The 14,734-nt window shown below is 35.3% G+C and overlaps 2 protein-coding genes across 9 annotated transcripts in view; one reads left to right on the top strand and one right to left on the bottom strand.

Moving 5' to 3' along the window:
- The window catches only part of USP3 (ubiquitin specific peptidase 3), a 131,572-nt gene extending 130,532 nt beyond the window's left edge, over positions 1-1,040 (top strand). The window contains exon 15 of the mRNA XM_074294877.1: positions 832-1,040. Within this exon, the coding sequence (XP_074150978.1) occupies positions 832-850 (19 nt within the window). The 3' untranslated portion in view covers positions 851-1,040. The remainder of the gene's footprint in view (positions 1-831) is intronic.
- HERC1 (HECT and RLD domain containing E3 ubiquitin protein ligase family member 1) overlaps positions 340-14,734 on the bottom strand; it is a 191,018-nt gene continuing 176,623 nt past the window's right edge. For all 8 annotated transcript variants that reach the window (XM_074294868.1, XM_074294867.1, XM_074294875.1 and 5 more), the window contains exons 70-78: positions 14,222-14,360; positions 12,746-12,915; positions 11,362-11,531; positions 10,816-10,981; positions 9,608-9,684; positions 8,954-9,206; positions 8,372-8,524; positions 2,400-2,705; positions 340-1,018 (exon numbers count right to left, since the gene is read on the bottom strand). In XM_074294868.1, coding sequence (XP_074150969.1) covers positions 833-1,018; positions 2,400-2,705; positions 8,372-8,524; positions 8,954-9,206; positions 9,608-9,684; positions 10,816-10,981; positions 11,362-11,531; positions 12,746-12,915; positions 14,222-14,360 — 1,620 coding nt within the window. In that variant the 3' untranslated portion in view covers positions 340-832. The remainder of the gene's footprint in view (positions 1,019-2,399; positions 2,706-8,371; positions 8,525-8,953; positions 9,207-9,607; positions 9,685-10,815; positions 10,982-11,361; positions 11,532-12,745; positions 12,916-14,221; positions 14,361-14,734) is intronic.

The following is a 14,734-nucleotide window of genomic DNA, read 5'->3' as shown; positions in this document are numbered from 1 at the left end:
CTCTGAATTTAGCTACGTTTTCCTTCTCAAACAGACATCTGTCTCTGGACTTGTACAATTCTCAGTCTTAAAAACAAAACAGAACAAACCCTATTCACTGGAATTAGGTCTTGAACTTTGAATTCTCAAGTTAAAAATCTGATGTGCTAATGAATGATTCAAAAAATCTTGATGCTAAATGAACAAAGCACACGTCTTTACTCACCACCCTAACAAAGCTCTTGCAGCACAGAAAACTTCGTTTTCTCTCTCTTCTACTCTCTGCCTCAGCGATAACATTCTACTCAGTCATTTGAGAAGCCCAAATAAATGGATGGTAACAAAATCATCACACAGAAATTCTTGAATCTGCTTTATTTCTCTGCATAAGGAACCCTGCACAGGCAATTCAAATTAAAACAAAATAAATATATGAATATTCATGTAAAACTGTCCTTTCTAATGAACAATTATACACAATGTACAACTTCATGTTCACTGGGAGGGCTTACAAATATACCATTCCCAACCAAAAATGCACCAAATGGCTCCATGCAAACTTATCAAAAGTGACCAAATATGGAGGGGCAGGGAAAGGGTTGGAGGGTGGGGGAGAAAACCTTACCGAGAGCACTTTTAATTTCTTTTTTTGTTTTTTTGTTTTTTTACAATCACAGAAAAATAAAAACATCTATTCTCTTTTGTTGTTACATTTAGAGTAACTAAATGTGGCCACTGTTTATAATGTTGGTTTATGCTCCTAAAACATCTATGTTTACCATAAAAGTGTCTTGACATTGAATTGGAATTGGGCATTATTCTATAATAAAAGGAAGATGATTTTGTTCACAGGTTAATAATCTGTGTCTGAACCCTCTGCATTGTCCACATTGCGGGAGAGCATGTAATTGTCCATGTCTATCGACCTGCAGTTATTGATTGCATAGCGCAAACGCTCTGCCATGATTAGCTGACTGGAGTAAGGTGGAAGCCTCAATTGAAAGAAACAGGTCTGTGAGGTAGGCAAGCTGTCGTAAGGCTGTAGAGAGAAGAAAAAGAAACCTATGAGTATGGTCATTAAAAGAAACAAAAAAAGACATTGTTTACTGCCATACTTCTTCCTGACAAGCATTAAATTTCCGTTGTTCACTTTTCATAGCCATAACCTAGCCATGAAATAATCCTGGTAGTCATGCTTTTCTCAACAACTATACCCAGGAATCAAGTCACTGAAATTACTCCCAGCCTCCTCAATTATAGCCTACTTAAGAGAAGGACTATCTGAAATCAACAAAATCCCTTTTCCTTCTCTCTAGCTCAATTCTCTTGGTGTATACACTATTAGCACTCAAGGCCATAAATATAGGGTAGCTGCTAAGTTACCATATTTGGGGAATAAAGAGTCAGGCCAGTGGCAGTAGTAATGAGATTATATATTTAGAATAAAGAATTTGGTATTTAGTATAAAGGTGTCAAGCTGGAAACAAATAGAACTATTTGCCAAATTCTATTTTAGAAAAAATGTAAGGAAAAAGGAATGATATTAAATCAAATATGAAAATTGAAGAAACTAAACAGCATAAAGAACACATTCTATTGTTTAACTTAACTTTCCAGGCAATTGAAGTTACTGCAGAATAGCCAGCAGATCAGTTATTCCTGAGATTGTGTGCACTTGTGCATATCAAATAAAAAAGGCATTGACTGGCAAAGTGAACATTTCCCTTTCTCTTTTTTTCTTTAAAAGTTAAAAAAAAAAAAATTCTACCCAGTTTCTAGCAAGGGCTTAATGTAGAGAAAATGTGAAAAAACAAACAAAAAACCACTTTCATAGGATGTCTTGTGCTGGAGAGATAGGAAAGAAAAGTCCTATACCTACAGAGCTAGTAATTATAGGAATTATATTTAAGAATGAAGATTTACAGATGTTGTCCCTAAAGAAAATACAATGAAATGGTCACTTATTTTGGGGGAGAGAGTTAGGATAACAAAAAGCTAAATTTTGTTAGCTAAGTGAGCTCAAAACACAACATGGTTTATATTCAAATCCATTCCGGAGAATACTTCAGTAACTAAAATCTTAATCCCTAATGGAAACTCAAACTTGAGTGAAAAAAAATGTTCAAAGTCAACAAAATACTGATTACAAAATGAATGATCATTTCAACTCCAAATATGATTCAAAAGAATCCATGTTCTGAAATGCTGAGTGAGTAGCACTCTGCACTTGCTTTCAATTTATGAAGTATTCATTATAGTAAGTTATTGCTTTAGAGGATTCTGATTACTTAAGAAGGAACTAGAAATCTCTATTAAAATCATATAAATTCTGAGCCTACACGAGAACAGCAGCTTTTTTCCCCCTTTGTTCTAAAACTATCCAATTGAGAAGAGGAAGACCAAAAGAGAGAGGAGCTTACCCTATCAACCTTCATGATCTGGAATCGCTGAGATATATCTGCAGTGTTGGCGGGCAGCCGAGACCTTCCTGACACGAATCTCATAAAGAGGACTCTTTCCTCATTGGAGAACTCCTCCAAGGTGTGCCAGAACCACTGTACCAACTGATGCTGCTCATCTACCTCCCTGTACCGAACAACTTTCTTCAGAACTTCGACAGAGATCTCGGGCATTCCGCAGACCATTTGCTCGAGTTGTTTGGCAGTCAGAAGGGATAGCAAGGGTACCGGGATGATCCATGACATTCCTTCTCGAACAGCAGCTACCTGAAAGCCCCAAGAGTTTGAAAGAAAATTCAATGATCTCTGTTTATCCACATGTAGTTCTGTGAAAAGAATTTCCCTTAATCCCTCAGGGTCTGCCCCTTGCTGCAGTCAAATCACAAGTCTCCAAATGCAACTGGCCATTCCTTTGAACTTTTCTAACTGGGAATGCTCTCACTTCTGTATCATGAACTTTCCCATCAGAGAAAGTGTTTTACATCCTATTCTTTATTCCACTCTTGTCTTTATCTTCCTTGTTAGCACTTATTGCTTAAAGGGATAGATGAAGACCACCTCCTATCATTTTATGTGTGAATGTCTTGACTTTCCAGCAAATCTAAGACTCTTAAATGCAGGGACTATGTCCACTCGTGTCTTTGCTTCCCCTCAGAGCCGCCAGCATGGTGCTATGGCCTAGAGGGCAGGCCTTCATTTCACACTGTTGGCAGATGTGGAGGTGACACTGACAGTGGACTGAGCCCCCGCCCCTGACACTTATACCCTGCGGGACTTCTGGCAAGTCAGCTTCCCCTCCCTGGATTTTAGCTTTTTTATCTGTAAAATAAGCAGGGCTGGAGCAGATGATCCCGACAATCTCAGGTCTTCATGGGTGTGAGAGATGAACTACATTTTAGAGGCCATCCAGCAAGACTATATACTAGGTATGACAAATTATAATGAATGACATTAACATAAGACTTTAATATTTACAAAATATTTCTCTGAAAGTGTGAGTATTATTGTTCCCATTCCACAGATAAGGAAACTGAAGACTTGAAAAGTTAAGTGATTTATTCATGGTCTTATAGCTAATCTATGCTAGATCCAAGTCCTGACTCCAGGTGCTTTTACTAACTCACACTGCTTCTCAGAGATATATGACTATTTTCTGAAGTTAACTTTATGTTTTATATAAATTTAATTCAAAATTATCTACTTGATAGTCTTCATAGAATCTGCTACTATGTACCAGGCACCATATGAGGAGAGTCTATGCTCTCAGAGAGTTTATATTGTCCAGGAGAAGACAACACATAAAAACAATTAAATCTGTACAAAATAAAATCAAGGTAATCCAAGTGGGAGGAATCAACAGCATCAGAGGACAGGAGAGATCTATAAAGAAGGCAAGGTTTATGCTGAATTTCAGAGGAAACGAATAGGTGGAAGTGAAGATGCTTCAGGCACTGCAGACAGTCATGCAGATAATGTGTAAGGAATAGCAAGGCATCAAGTCTGGTGGATCTAAAGGTAGATGAAGGAATGTATCAAGTCAGAGTGGAAAGAAAGTTTGGAGACCTAGCTATGATGATTTCAAATGTCCAAGCACAGGAGTTTGTATTTGATCCTAGAGGTAAGAGGGAGCCTATGAAGTTTATGAAACAGGGACGCTACCCATCTGTGCTTCAGTGATAGCTTTTTGGCAACTGTATTAAGGATGGATTATAAAAGGAAGATCTTGAGCATGACAAGAGCCTGAACAAGGGTAGTAGAAAGAAAGGAATGGACGCAAGGGAAGAAAGCAGAATAAAAAAGACAGCAACTTATTAGATATTTAGAGTAATGAAGAGTAAGGAGTTGAGGATGACTCCAAAGTTCTGAATCTATGTGACTAGAAGAATGGTAATGTCTTCATCAAAAATAGGTAAATTCAAAAGAGGCTCGGGGTTTGGGAGAAAAGACAATGAGTTTTGTTTCTCATGTTGGATTTGAGATGCCTATAAGATACCCAGTCTGAAATGTTCAAAAAGCAGTTTATCACTTTACTCAATAAACTCCAGTGACTCCCAACCCCCTTCAGGATCAGAAACAAAATCCTGTTTGACATTCAAGGATGTATTGACATCCTCCTCAGTTTTCCAGTAGTAGTCTTATACTTTATTATTACCTCCACCCCTTAAACACAGACTTCAATCCATTGACCCCGGCCTCCTAGCTCCTCCATAGAGAAAACACTCCATATTTCTCAGTTCCAGGCATTTCTCTAATGGAAATTAGTAGGAGAGCAATTAGGTGAACACTACAATTGCCTTTGTGACATTTTACCCTTTGGTTCCAGACCAAACTCAGTTCCCAAAGATACAATTCATACCTACAATTTAATCCAAATGGCTTTAAAAAATGTTATTCTAAAGGAAGAGATGAAGGAGCAAAATGGGGAGGTGTCAACTAAACTAGGATGAATCAGATAACAATGAAGTTAAATACAATTCTGAGCAACAGGAGCATCTCCCATCTCCTCCCTCAATTAACCCTTCAGAGGTGGAGGAAGAAGGAGGGGAAGAGGCAGAAACACAAACAGAATTGCCTGTGAAGCAGCCTAAGCCTATGACAAGATTAGAAAAAGCATTGGTTAAAGCTAAGAGAGAAGGACAGGATATAAGTGATTTTATACATGCATATCCTGTGATTGAAGATATTGACTCTGTAGGACATAAAAGGAGAAGATATGCACCTTTAGATTTGAATAAAATGAAAGATTTGAAAAAAGGTTGTACCCTTTATGGTACTACATCAGCTTATGTTAAAATGTTACTAGATGGTTTGTCTTATGAAGTCCTAACCCCAAATGATTGGAAATCCATAGCAAGGACATATCTAGAACCTGGACAAAATTTGCTATGGGTTGTAGAGTTTCATGAATTATGTAAAATCCAAGTCAGATGCAGTTTGGAAATAGGAGTTAACACACAATTCACATTTGAGCACTTAGCTGGTGAAGGTCGGTATGGAGAGAATTCAGAACAGATTAATTATACCATGACAATATATGAGCAAATTGCTAAGGCTGCAATAAAAGCTTGGGGTGTCCTCCCTGGACAGAAAGATTGCAGAGAGGCTTTCACTAAAATACAGCAAGGTCCCAATGAACCTTTTGCAGATTTTGTGGGACGTTTGCAAACTGCTGTCAAAAGAACTATTGGAGAAAATGCAGCTACAGAAATAATGACCAGACATCTGGCTAAGGAAAATGCCAATGAGATTTGCAAAAGAATTATATGGGGATTAGACAAAGATGCTCCTTTAGAGGAGATCATAAGACGCTGTGCTACAGTGGGAACAAATGCTTTTTACACCCGGACAATGATGATCGTGGAAAGACAGGGTCCCTCCTGGCAAAGGACTTCTAGAGAAATTTGTCGATGTTTCCAATGTGGAAAAATTGGACATCTAAGAGCTCAGTGTAGATATGGAGATACAGTGAGAAGACAGGGTGAGAGAAGACCTAAAACCCCATGTCCAAAATGCAACAGAGGACTCCATTGGGCATCAGAGTGTAGACTAATTCAGGGAAACGGGATGAGGGGCCCAGGTCCAGGGCCCCAGGCAAAAAAGACTTGGGGCATGATGGCAGCTGATGTTACACCCAAAGAGCCTTTAGAAGGTCAGGACTCTGATATGATCTATCAGCTGAAAAACAATCACATGGAAGAAAGGGATTACACAATCAGTCAGCCAAAAGGCAATCAGATTGCAAAAATGGATTATACTTAGGGAGAATACAGGCCTTTTAAGCCAACAGGGCTGTGTCCAGTGCAAACAACTCCAATGTAATTGCCAGATGATGAGAAGAGATTTAGAAAGTGGTAAATAGAAGGTAATTAGATAGGTTAACTGCTTGGGGGAGAGGGGTTTGCTTGTATTTCTTCAGCAGGAGAAGGAATCAGATGGGTGCCAACGAGTCATATTCGCCTTGTCCATCAGAGAGAGACAGAAAAAGAGAAAGACCTCAAAATAAAGGAGAAAATCTAAGAAACATCTGACACTGAAAGAGCATGGCTAATAAAAAGACTGTTAAAGAACTTTAAAACCAGCAGGAATCATTGTATTTCCTAACACAAGATGAGACTAATGGACAATGGACTTATGGACATTTATAAATTTTCAATTTATGATTATTTGATCATGTTATTTGTTATATACTTCTAGCATGTGTTATGTTACTATGTTACTATGTGCTTATGTAATTTATGTAATTATGTGTAATATCTCCCATATTGATGGATTTATGTTTCAAGGTCATGACTATCCTATGTTCTAAATCAAAAGAAAGGGGGAGATGTAGGGATTACTAGGTGAGAACTCGGGTTGTCTAGACAGTGACAAGGTGAGAACTCAGGTTGACTTGACAGTTCTCTGGCTCAGACCTTTGGTTCAGGCCTTTAAAGGGAGTTTACACCTTAGGAATTCTGGGAGGAGCAAGCTCATTGGTTGAAGTGGTTCTTCCCAGAAGCCCTTGCATTATCCCACGCCCATTCTCTGGGAGGATAAAAAGAGGCAACACTGGGCCTGGACAAGCAGTCTGGACTGGGGAGGACAAGAGCTGGAGGAGATTCAGAGCCAGGATTCAGGAAGAAGAAGAGGCTGGCTGGAGGCTCCAGAAGCCTCCCAAGAAACCTGCTCATAGAGGAAAAGATTATACAGAAAAGAAACCTCCTCCCAGAAAAGGATCACAACTGAGAGACGATCAGAACTTTACAGTTCCCTTTGCCTTGTACACACTCACTTCTCATCTCTGCCTCCAGATGTCCCTCGCCTTCTTTTAAAACCCAGCTCAAAGTCCTTTTCCTACAGAAAGCCTTTCCTACTCTCCCTCTATTCGAGTATCTTCCTTCTGCTTATTATTTCTTCTTTATCCTAGCATGTGCATATTTGTTTGTTGTTGCCTTCTCCATCAGATTATTAATTCCTCAAGGTCAGGGTCTGTCTTCAACCTTTCTTTGTCTCTCCAGAGCTTCAGTACAGTGTTGGGCACAAAGTAAGTGCTTAACAAATGTTTACTAATACTTTGAATATTCTATAATAGTAGACTAACAATTTCCTTGCACCTTCACAAGATAATATGGTCAAAAAGATTCTGGATACCTTAAAATTTTCTTAGGAATCAAAAATACCAGTAAAATTGATAAGTATAACTTGTCACCTTTATAGAAAAACTAAGACAGAAATAAAATGACTGAATAGGGTAACATTCAGGAGCATAACCAAAAATAAATAAGACTATAGATGCCATATTTTCCACCTCCATTCCTTGGCCTTCATTTCACTCAGTGTGATGAGTTATAGCTCTCTAGAAATCCCTAGATCATCCTATAAATAAAATTTTATTGACAAATAATTGGATAAGTTCTATTTTCACTTGATATATTGTGCTTTCCCTAACATTTATACATTCACATAAACATTTATTACTTGGTAAAGGTCCTTTCCTTTTGTTGAGTTTCTATGGGTAAACAGTATTAACATTAGCACTTTGTACTCATTCATTAAGTGCACAGGGACATTACAGCACTATAAAAATACTGCTATTTCTAACTAAGGAAATTCAAAAGTAAGGGTAATCATAATATAGATAAACATTAGAGAAAGCTGTATGGAAAATGTGGTTTTAAGGACTAGAGTAAAAAAGAGGAAAGAATTCTAGGTACAAAAATTATAAGCACTAATTAGCAAAGAAAAAGTTGAAAATTATAAAAAAAACATTTAGGTAATTCTAAGTATAACACTGGTTAGACTAGAAAGAAAATCGTATTATTAGAAATACTGAGTTATTACAAAAAACATTCACTTGGGAATTGAAATACAAATCAAATACAGTAAATGTCTATCCCCTGAAATATAAAAATCAGAATTATGTCAGATTTTTATAATCATAATATTCATCTTACCTGCCGGTCCATTTCATGAAGTCTATACTCAATAGCCCTCTCTACATACTCCTTTCTATTAGAAAATGTAAGTGGGATGCTATTCCCGCCAGGGATTATAGGAACCATCTTGCCATCAGCACTCTGACCCACAAAAGAATCAAGTGGAATCATCTAGATACAGAGAACAAAAAGAACACTTACAGTATTTGTTAAAACTCTGAAAATTTTAACCAAAAAAAATATAGATTTGCCATGTCAGAATATATGTATAGTTCCACAGTTTAAAAAAACTCCCCAAAGTGAGGTCTACTACTATATTCTTCCCTGTAGTAGAACTTGATCCTCCCTACTTATAGCATATTAATGGGGGAGGGCCAGCAGCAGAAACTGAGGGTGAGACGATTTTCTCCATTAGCAGGTATGTTAGCAGCAGCAAGTTGTATTATATTTGCTGCAGGCACCAAAGAAAAATAAGTCAAAATACAAGACAACTATAGGTCAGAAAGAACCTGAACTTTAAAAGAAATATCCCTAATTAATGTCAACTTATATAAGTCTGCAATAAATACCAATAACAAGATGTTGCAGTAAGTAATTTACCTCATGGAAATTCTCTTCAGTAATCCCACTGTCTTCAATGTGAAGAATGCTATTAAGGGTCTGCACATAGAGCAGATCCACTTCCTCCAAGTCCTCTAACGTGAGTGGGATACAGCACAACTGTTTCCAAACCATTGGAGCCAAGTGGAGATCTAAAGGCTTCTTGGTACGGATAGCAACACCCATCAGAATTCCCAAGAACTTAAACTGCATTAAGTGTTCATCTAAAAAGGCTGAAGGGTTAAAAAGGAACCTTAAAAAAAGAAAAGAAAAAGAAATTGAACAAACTTTTCCCCAGTTTTTTTAGTAATAAGTTAGGATGTAAAATCTATGAAGTACTACTATCCAAATACATGGCCTCTGCTATAAATTAGAATATTTTTTAAAGCATAAAAAGTAAGTTAGGTAAAATAAAGATTAGATTTGTTCCAAAATGATGTACCTTCCAAATAACTTGTATTTATAACTGTTATGAGTCCATAAAGCAAAAAACTCTGTAATTAAATGTTACAAAATGTAAATTTTTTTGTTTTAGCCTTATAAAATTATCTTTTGATGGACTTTGAAACCAAACATTAAAATACAGACCATATATATTGCCATATAGACTGTAGAATTTACAATAGGTTTTCAGTAAATTTTTATTAAATTTACCTGTCTCTGTTGTAACCCACTTCTGCTGTAGCATTTGGGGATGGAATAAGAAGGTCAACTACACCAGTTTCAAGTTCCTGTCAGATTAAAAACATATATACTTCAAAAATAACAAGTCAAGTGCTTCCACAAATGAACTGAATGCACTTAATATTATTTCCCAATCCCTATCCCCCAGGAAAAACCATTCACACCAAAAAAACCCTTGAAATCACAGGTTTTCATTTAACACTATTTAGTCATAGAATCTTCTAGAGAGGCTGTGTATTACTAGTAATTTTTGATACCATGACAAGCTAGATGTATTAGAATCAAAATAGTGTCAATGTTGCCAATGTAGATCTTAGAAAAGGTCAAAACTTTAAGTTTGTTGGGACTTTCTTGAGACCTCATCCCTATGGCAGGAAATATTTTTGCATTATAAACCTCTTTGGTAGTTTGGTAAAGCCTTGTGGGCCCCTTTTGAGAATAATTGTACTAATAATTGAAGGAAATACTAATTTCAGTTAGAAGCTAGTGAATATAAATATGTATTTCCTCCCCCTCTTCCTCCCTATCCAAGTTTATGGAATCCTCTAACATCTATCTATAGGTCCCTTGGGGAAATGGAGTTTCAGAATTAGAAATTAGAGCAGTAGTATCAAACTCAAACAGAAACAGAGCAACTAAATCATATACAAAGATCCCTGTATGATACACATTTACTTGGAAAATCAACATTAACATTATCTATGTTCTAATGCAGTTTTATTTATTTTTAAAAAGTATTTCCCAATAGCATTTTAATCTGGTTTGGGTTGCATTCTGCTTCAGAGGACTGTACATCAGATTTTTGACAAAAGTACCAACAAGATTAAGAGTACAGGTGTTTTCTGACTTATATATAAAAAAAAATCTTTTAAAAATCTTAGTTAAAATATTATAATGAAGAAGTAAATGCTAACAGAAAGCAATATGCTGGTACTGTTTCTAAAAATCTAAATATTACTTTCACACACTTAACAGCAATATAACTTTTATATAATAAAGTTCAACTCAAACATCTATTAAGTGTCTATTAATTCAGGACCCTAATTAATAAATATTTGCTAGTTTGCAAAAATTAAATGTGTAAACATATATGTAATTCAGTTCCTTATGAAACTATCAATAAACAAAACTTCCCAAATATCTGTGATTATTTCCAGCATACCAGATAACAAAAATACCTGGCACATCTCTGTAATTGTGTCATCAAATACTCCTCCAGCATCATCAGCTCCTTCTCCAACCAACTTAACTTTCCAGGCTCGAGAGGGAAGACGAAGGTCTGAAGCATTTAGTTTAACCACTTGTCTTGCTATCTGTACAAAAATAGGCTTACATTTTCGACCTCTAAAAGAAAAGCAGAGAGGCAATAAAAACCAACTCGCACAAATTTTACATATTACCATTAATAGTCATAGAGATGGAGGGGCATCTGCCCAAAGATTGCATGTGTATGGATCTTCATGGATAATGCAATCAACCTTTTAGCTCCAATATTCTTTGGTATTAAAACAAAACCATCTCACCCCTCCTCCTTCAATACAGCCCTGACTCCAAAGCACACAATGCCAACTGATAACTGCCAAGAGGCTAACAGTACATAAACAAGGCATATAGGATATTTAAATTAATTAGATTTAGCATAATTTGGGATGTTACTGAGTCTCATTTTTTATCAGAAGAATTCCAGACCACAATTTAAAAATACATACCATGCAGATACTAACCTTGTTGATATTCTTTTTACGGTTATTTGAGGACCATAGTTTTTGCCTTGAACCATCGTTTTTCCTATGGATCGTACCATGGGGAGTGTGTAGACTCTTGGTGCTAATAGAGGTCTCAGCTGTCCTTGTACAATTCCCCATGTTCCAGCATTATAATGAGATGTGCTATTCTGTAACAAAGGGCAATGTTATCAGAAATCCTACTTTTCCAGATCTCTTTCCCACAACCTCACTAGCTACCTTCTCACTCTGCAATCATGAACTATGGGGTCTGTCACTAACCTACTGTACTACACTACTTAGTATGTCTTATTCTCTATTATAATGTAAACTTCTTGAGAGTAGGGATTATTATTATATTTTATTATATATTATATGTTACTTATTAATTTAATGTTATATATACAATATATTATATATAATAAAATATATAATATATATTTTAACTTTTTTTTCCCTTAATTTGTATTCCCAGTGCTCAGAACAGGATCTGGCACATAGTAAACAATGATTAAATGCTTTTTCATTCATTCATAAAGTATAACATAACAAGACTGAGAAATAGTTCCCATTATTAGAATGAAAATCTCAACTACTTAAAGAAGTATATGTTGTAAACATTTTTAAAAAAAATTTATCCCCCTCAAATCTGTCAGATACCAAAAAATTCATTTAAGCACAATGAACAGTTAATTTAATTTAATTTAATTCAGGAACATATACCAAGTGCTAGGAATTTACAAACAAAACTGGAAAATAGTTCTTGCCCCAAAGGAACTTGTTTTATATTGAAAAATTATCTTTAGCATAGATTTTAGCAGGCCTCTCGCAAAAATAAACCAAAAACTTAAACCATACTTTTCCTTTCCTGAAAATTAAATATTATTACAAAAAGACTGTTATTTACTTTACTTCAGGAAGGCCAGGATTATTTGTAAAGGTATGTGGTTGCATAAATCCAACTTTTATGTATATACAGAATCTATATTCTTGTTAATTGGCCAAATATTGAATGCTAAAAAGTCCTAAAACTATATACATAAATAGTTTTTACTAAATTTACATCAATTAAAGAGACACACCATTTTCATGTGCTTGATCATATGGAACTGCTTCACCTTCCAACATTAAAATAGGTAAAAGGATAGAAAGGAATGGAAAAGACATCAAACTAATTGTGAGGAGCCCACAATTCTTTTTCTAACACTGATCTTAGAACTGGTTTCTCAGGTGACATTCTTAACACTAATATTTTCCATTTCATTTAAATACTGAGAAAAAAAGTGACTGTGAAACTATTTTATGATTTTAAGATAAAAGACATTTAAAGCATAATTACTTATTACATCATCTCCTTCCCCTCCCTCCTGAAATAATGTTTCACCTGGTTATTGGGACTTAGATTCAGTAATCTCCAAGAAGAATACATGAGATCTGAAAAGTGATACAGCAGTCTGAGTCTGGCTCTTACGGTATGAATGCTCACTTCCTTCAGAGCGCCATATTGTGGTGGGATGGCGTCAGGTAAACCCAGTTGTAAAGGCACTGAGACACCTGCCGCAAAAACCAAATACATTCTAGAGGTTAATATTTTTTTTAGAGTTTGTATTAGAATAGCAACATGTGCTTTCTCTGCTATTTTGTTTTAATTAATAGCTTAGCAAAGTTCAACACTATGTTAAACAACTTTAATAACATGAAAATAAAATTACATGATTCACTTTGTTCCTGATTACTGATACCTACAAAATAAGAAAAAGCAGGTAAGTTTCTTGAAAAGAAGATGTTCCTAATGTAACTAACTTAATGCCTACAGTGGATTTTAAAGGAACTAGGAGTGATGTAATGTAAGATCTAGAATACAAGTGTTAACCTTTCCCTCCTTCGCAGAAGTGAAAAATTACTGGGTATGAAACACTATGTATGCCAGATTTTTTATGTTTTGAGTAGTTTACTGAACTTTTATTTTTTCTCTTTTTTAAGCAGAAAAAAAATTTTTCTCATTGTTAAAAGTTGATGTTTTTTTGAGACAGGAAGGAGAAAATGACAATCTATAAAATATAATTTCAAATTTTATTATATTAGAAAGATTTCTGAGAAAACTGAAGGGGACATCCACTTACAGGGAAAAAAAATTCTATTAGAGTTTATTAGTTATAATAGGGACTGTTTTTCAGTAAAAACATCTCATTTGAAGAAAATTAGCCAATATAAACCCATAATCCATGAGGTGCATACAAATACAAGGCATTCCCAAGGGTCTCTAGATCACATGGCCAGAAAGGATAGACTAGAAATGTCATAGTATATCCTCACATCTTAACCAGGGATTTCTGAGATAAGTGTAGTAAGAAGGCTTTAAGGAACTGTTTTTTTTAAAAAGTGTATGATGGAGAGATATTAAGAACCCTTATTTCTGAATATTCCTGTTTTTATATTAGAATATGTTGATACTAATTTGAATCGCTTGCCTAGTATATCAAACCATAGCATTCTTCATACACATATACATAGCAGTTTTCATACACCAAACTAGGATAACATAGTTTAATACATAACTTCATTAACTTTTATTCTACACATTTCTTGACAGAGAATAACAATGGTCATTAGAAAACTCCAATTTTTATTTTATTGAAACAAAAATACTATTATATATATCTTGGGAAAATTTTGATCTTTTTTGATTCATAGAAATGTCATTTCTTTTACTGGGCAAGTGCTTTATAGAACATTATCTTGAAAGATTTGCAAGTGCTAGTGACATGAAGAATGCTTAATGACTTCAGGTAAGATTTTATCAAATCAGAATGATTATTTGATTCAATTCAAAACTGAAAGAAACATTGAAATTCTTCACCTGGTGCTCTTGGTGGAACAGGTGAAGCAGTCCATGCAGCACTGTGACAACGGCCTGCTGAAATCTGTCGGATATTCTTCCCTTGCAAAACTGTTATTAGAGTTGGTTCTCGAACATGGTTAGTGTGGCCCAGTCCAAGCTTGTAATTGATAAAAGCAGAAAAAATCAGAGAGGAAACAATGATTATAAAATATGATTAAAATGAGAAAAGTTACTAACATCTTCTTTAATTGCTATTGTCAGAAGAATAACAAACATGTTATGAAGATCACTTCCATAAGCTTAGATTGACAGTCTACTGAAAATTCATCTGGAAAGAGCTCACTTAACTTAGCTTTATCATCATTCTAAACCTTGCAAATGAGTTAATGAGCAAACATAGCCATGGTCGCCAATTCTAAAGAGGAAAATGAGTTCTTTGAAAGAAAACAAAGTTACCCATAAAATTAAAGAAATCATCTCTAATTTTTGCACTGAGAACATTCTTGAATGATCAATTTCATGTACTGTTGA

The sequence above is a fragment of the Sminthopsis crassicaudata genome, chromosome 2 (assembly GCF_048593235.1).
Source record: "Sminthopsis crassicaudata isolate SCR6 chromosome 2, ASM4859323v1, whole genome shotgun sequence".
NCBI lineage: Eukaryota > Metazoa > Chordata > Mammalia > Dasyuromorphia > Dasyuridae > Sminthopsis > Sminthopsis crassicaudata.
The sequence above is the reverse complement of the archived record's forward strand: the minus strand, read 5'-3'. Positions and strand labels throughout refer to the sequence as shown.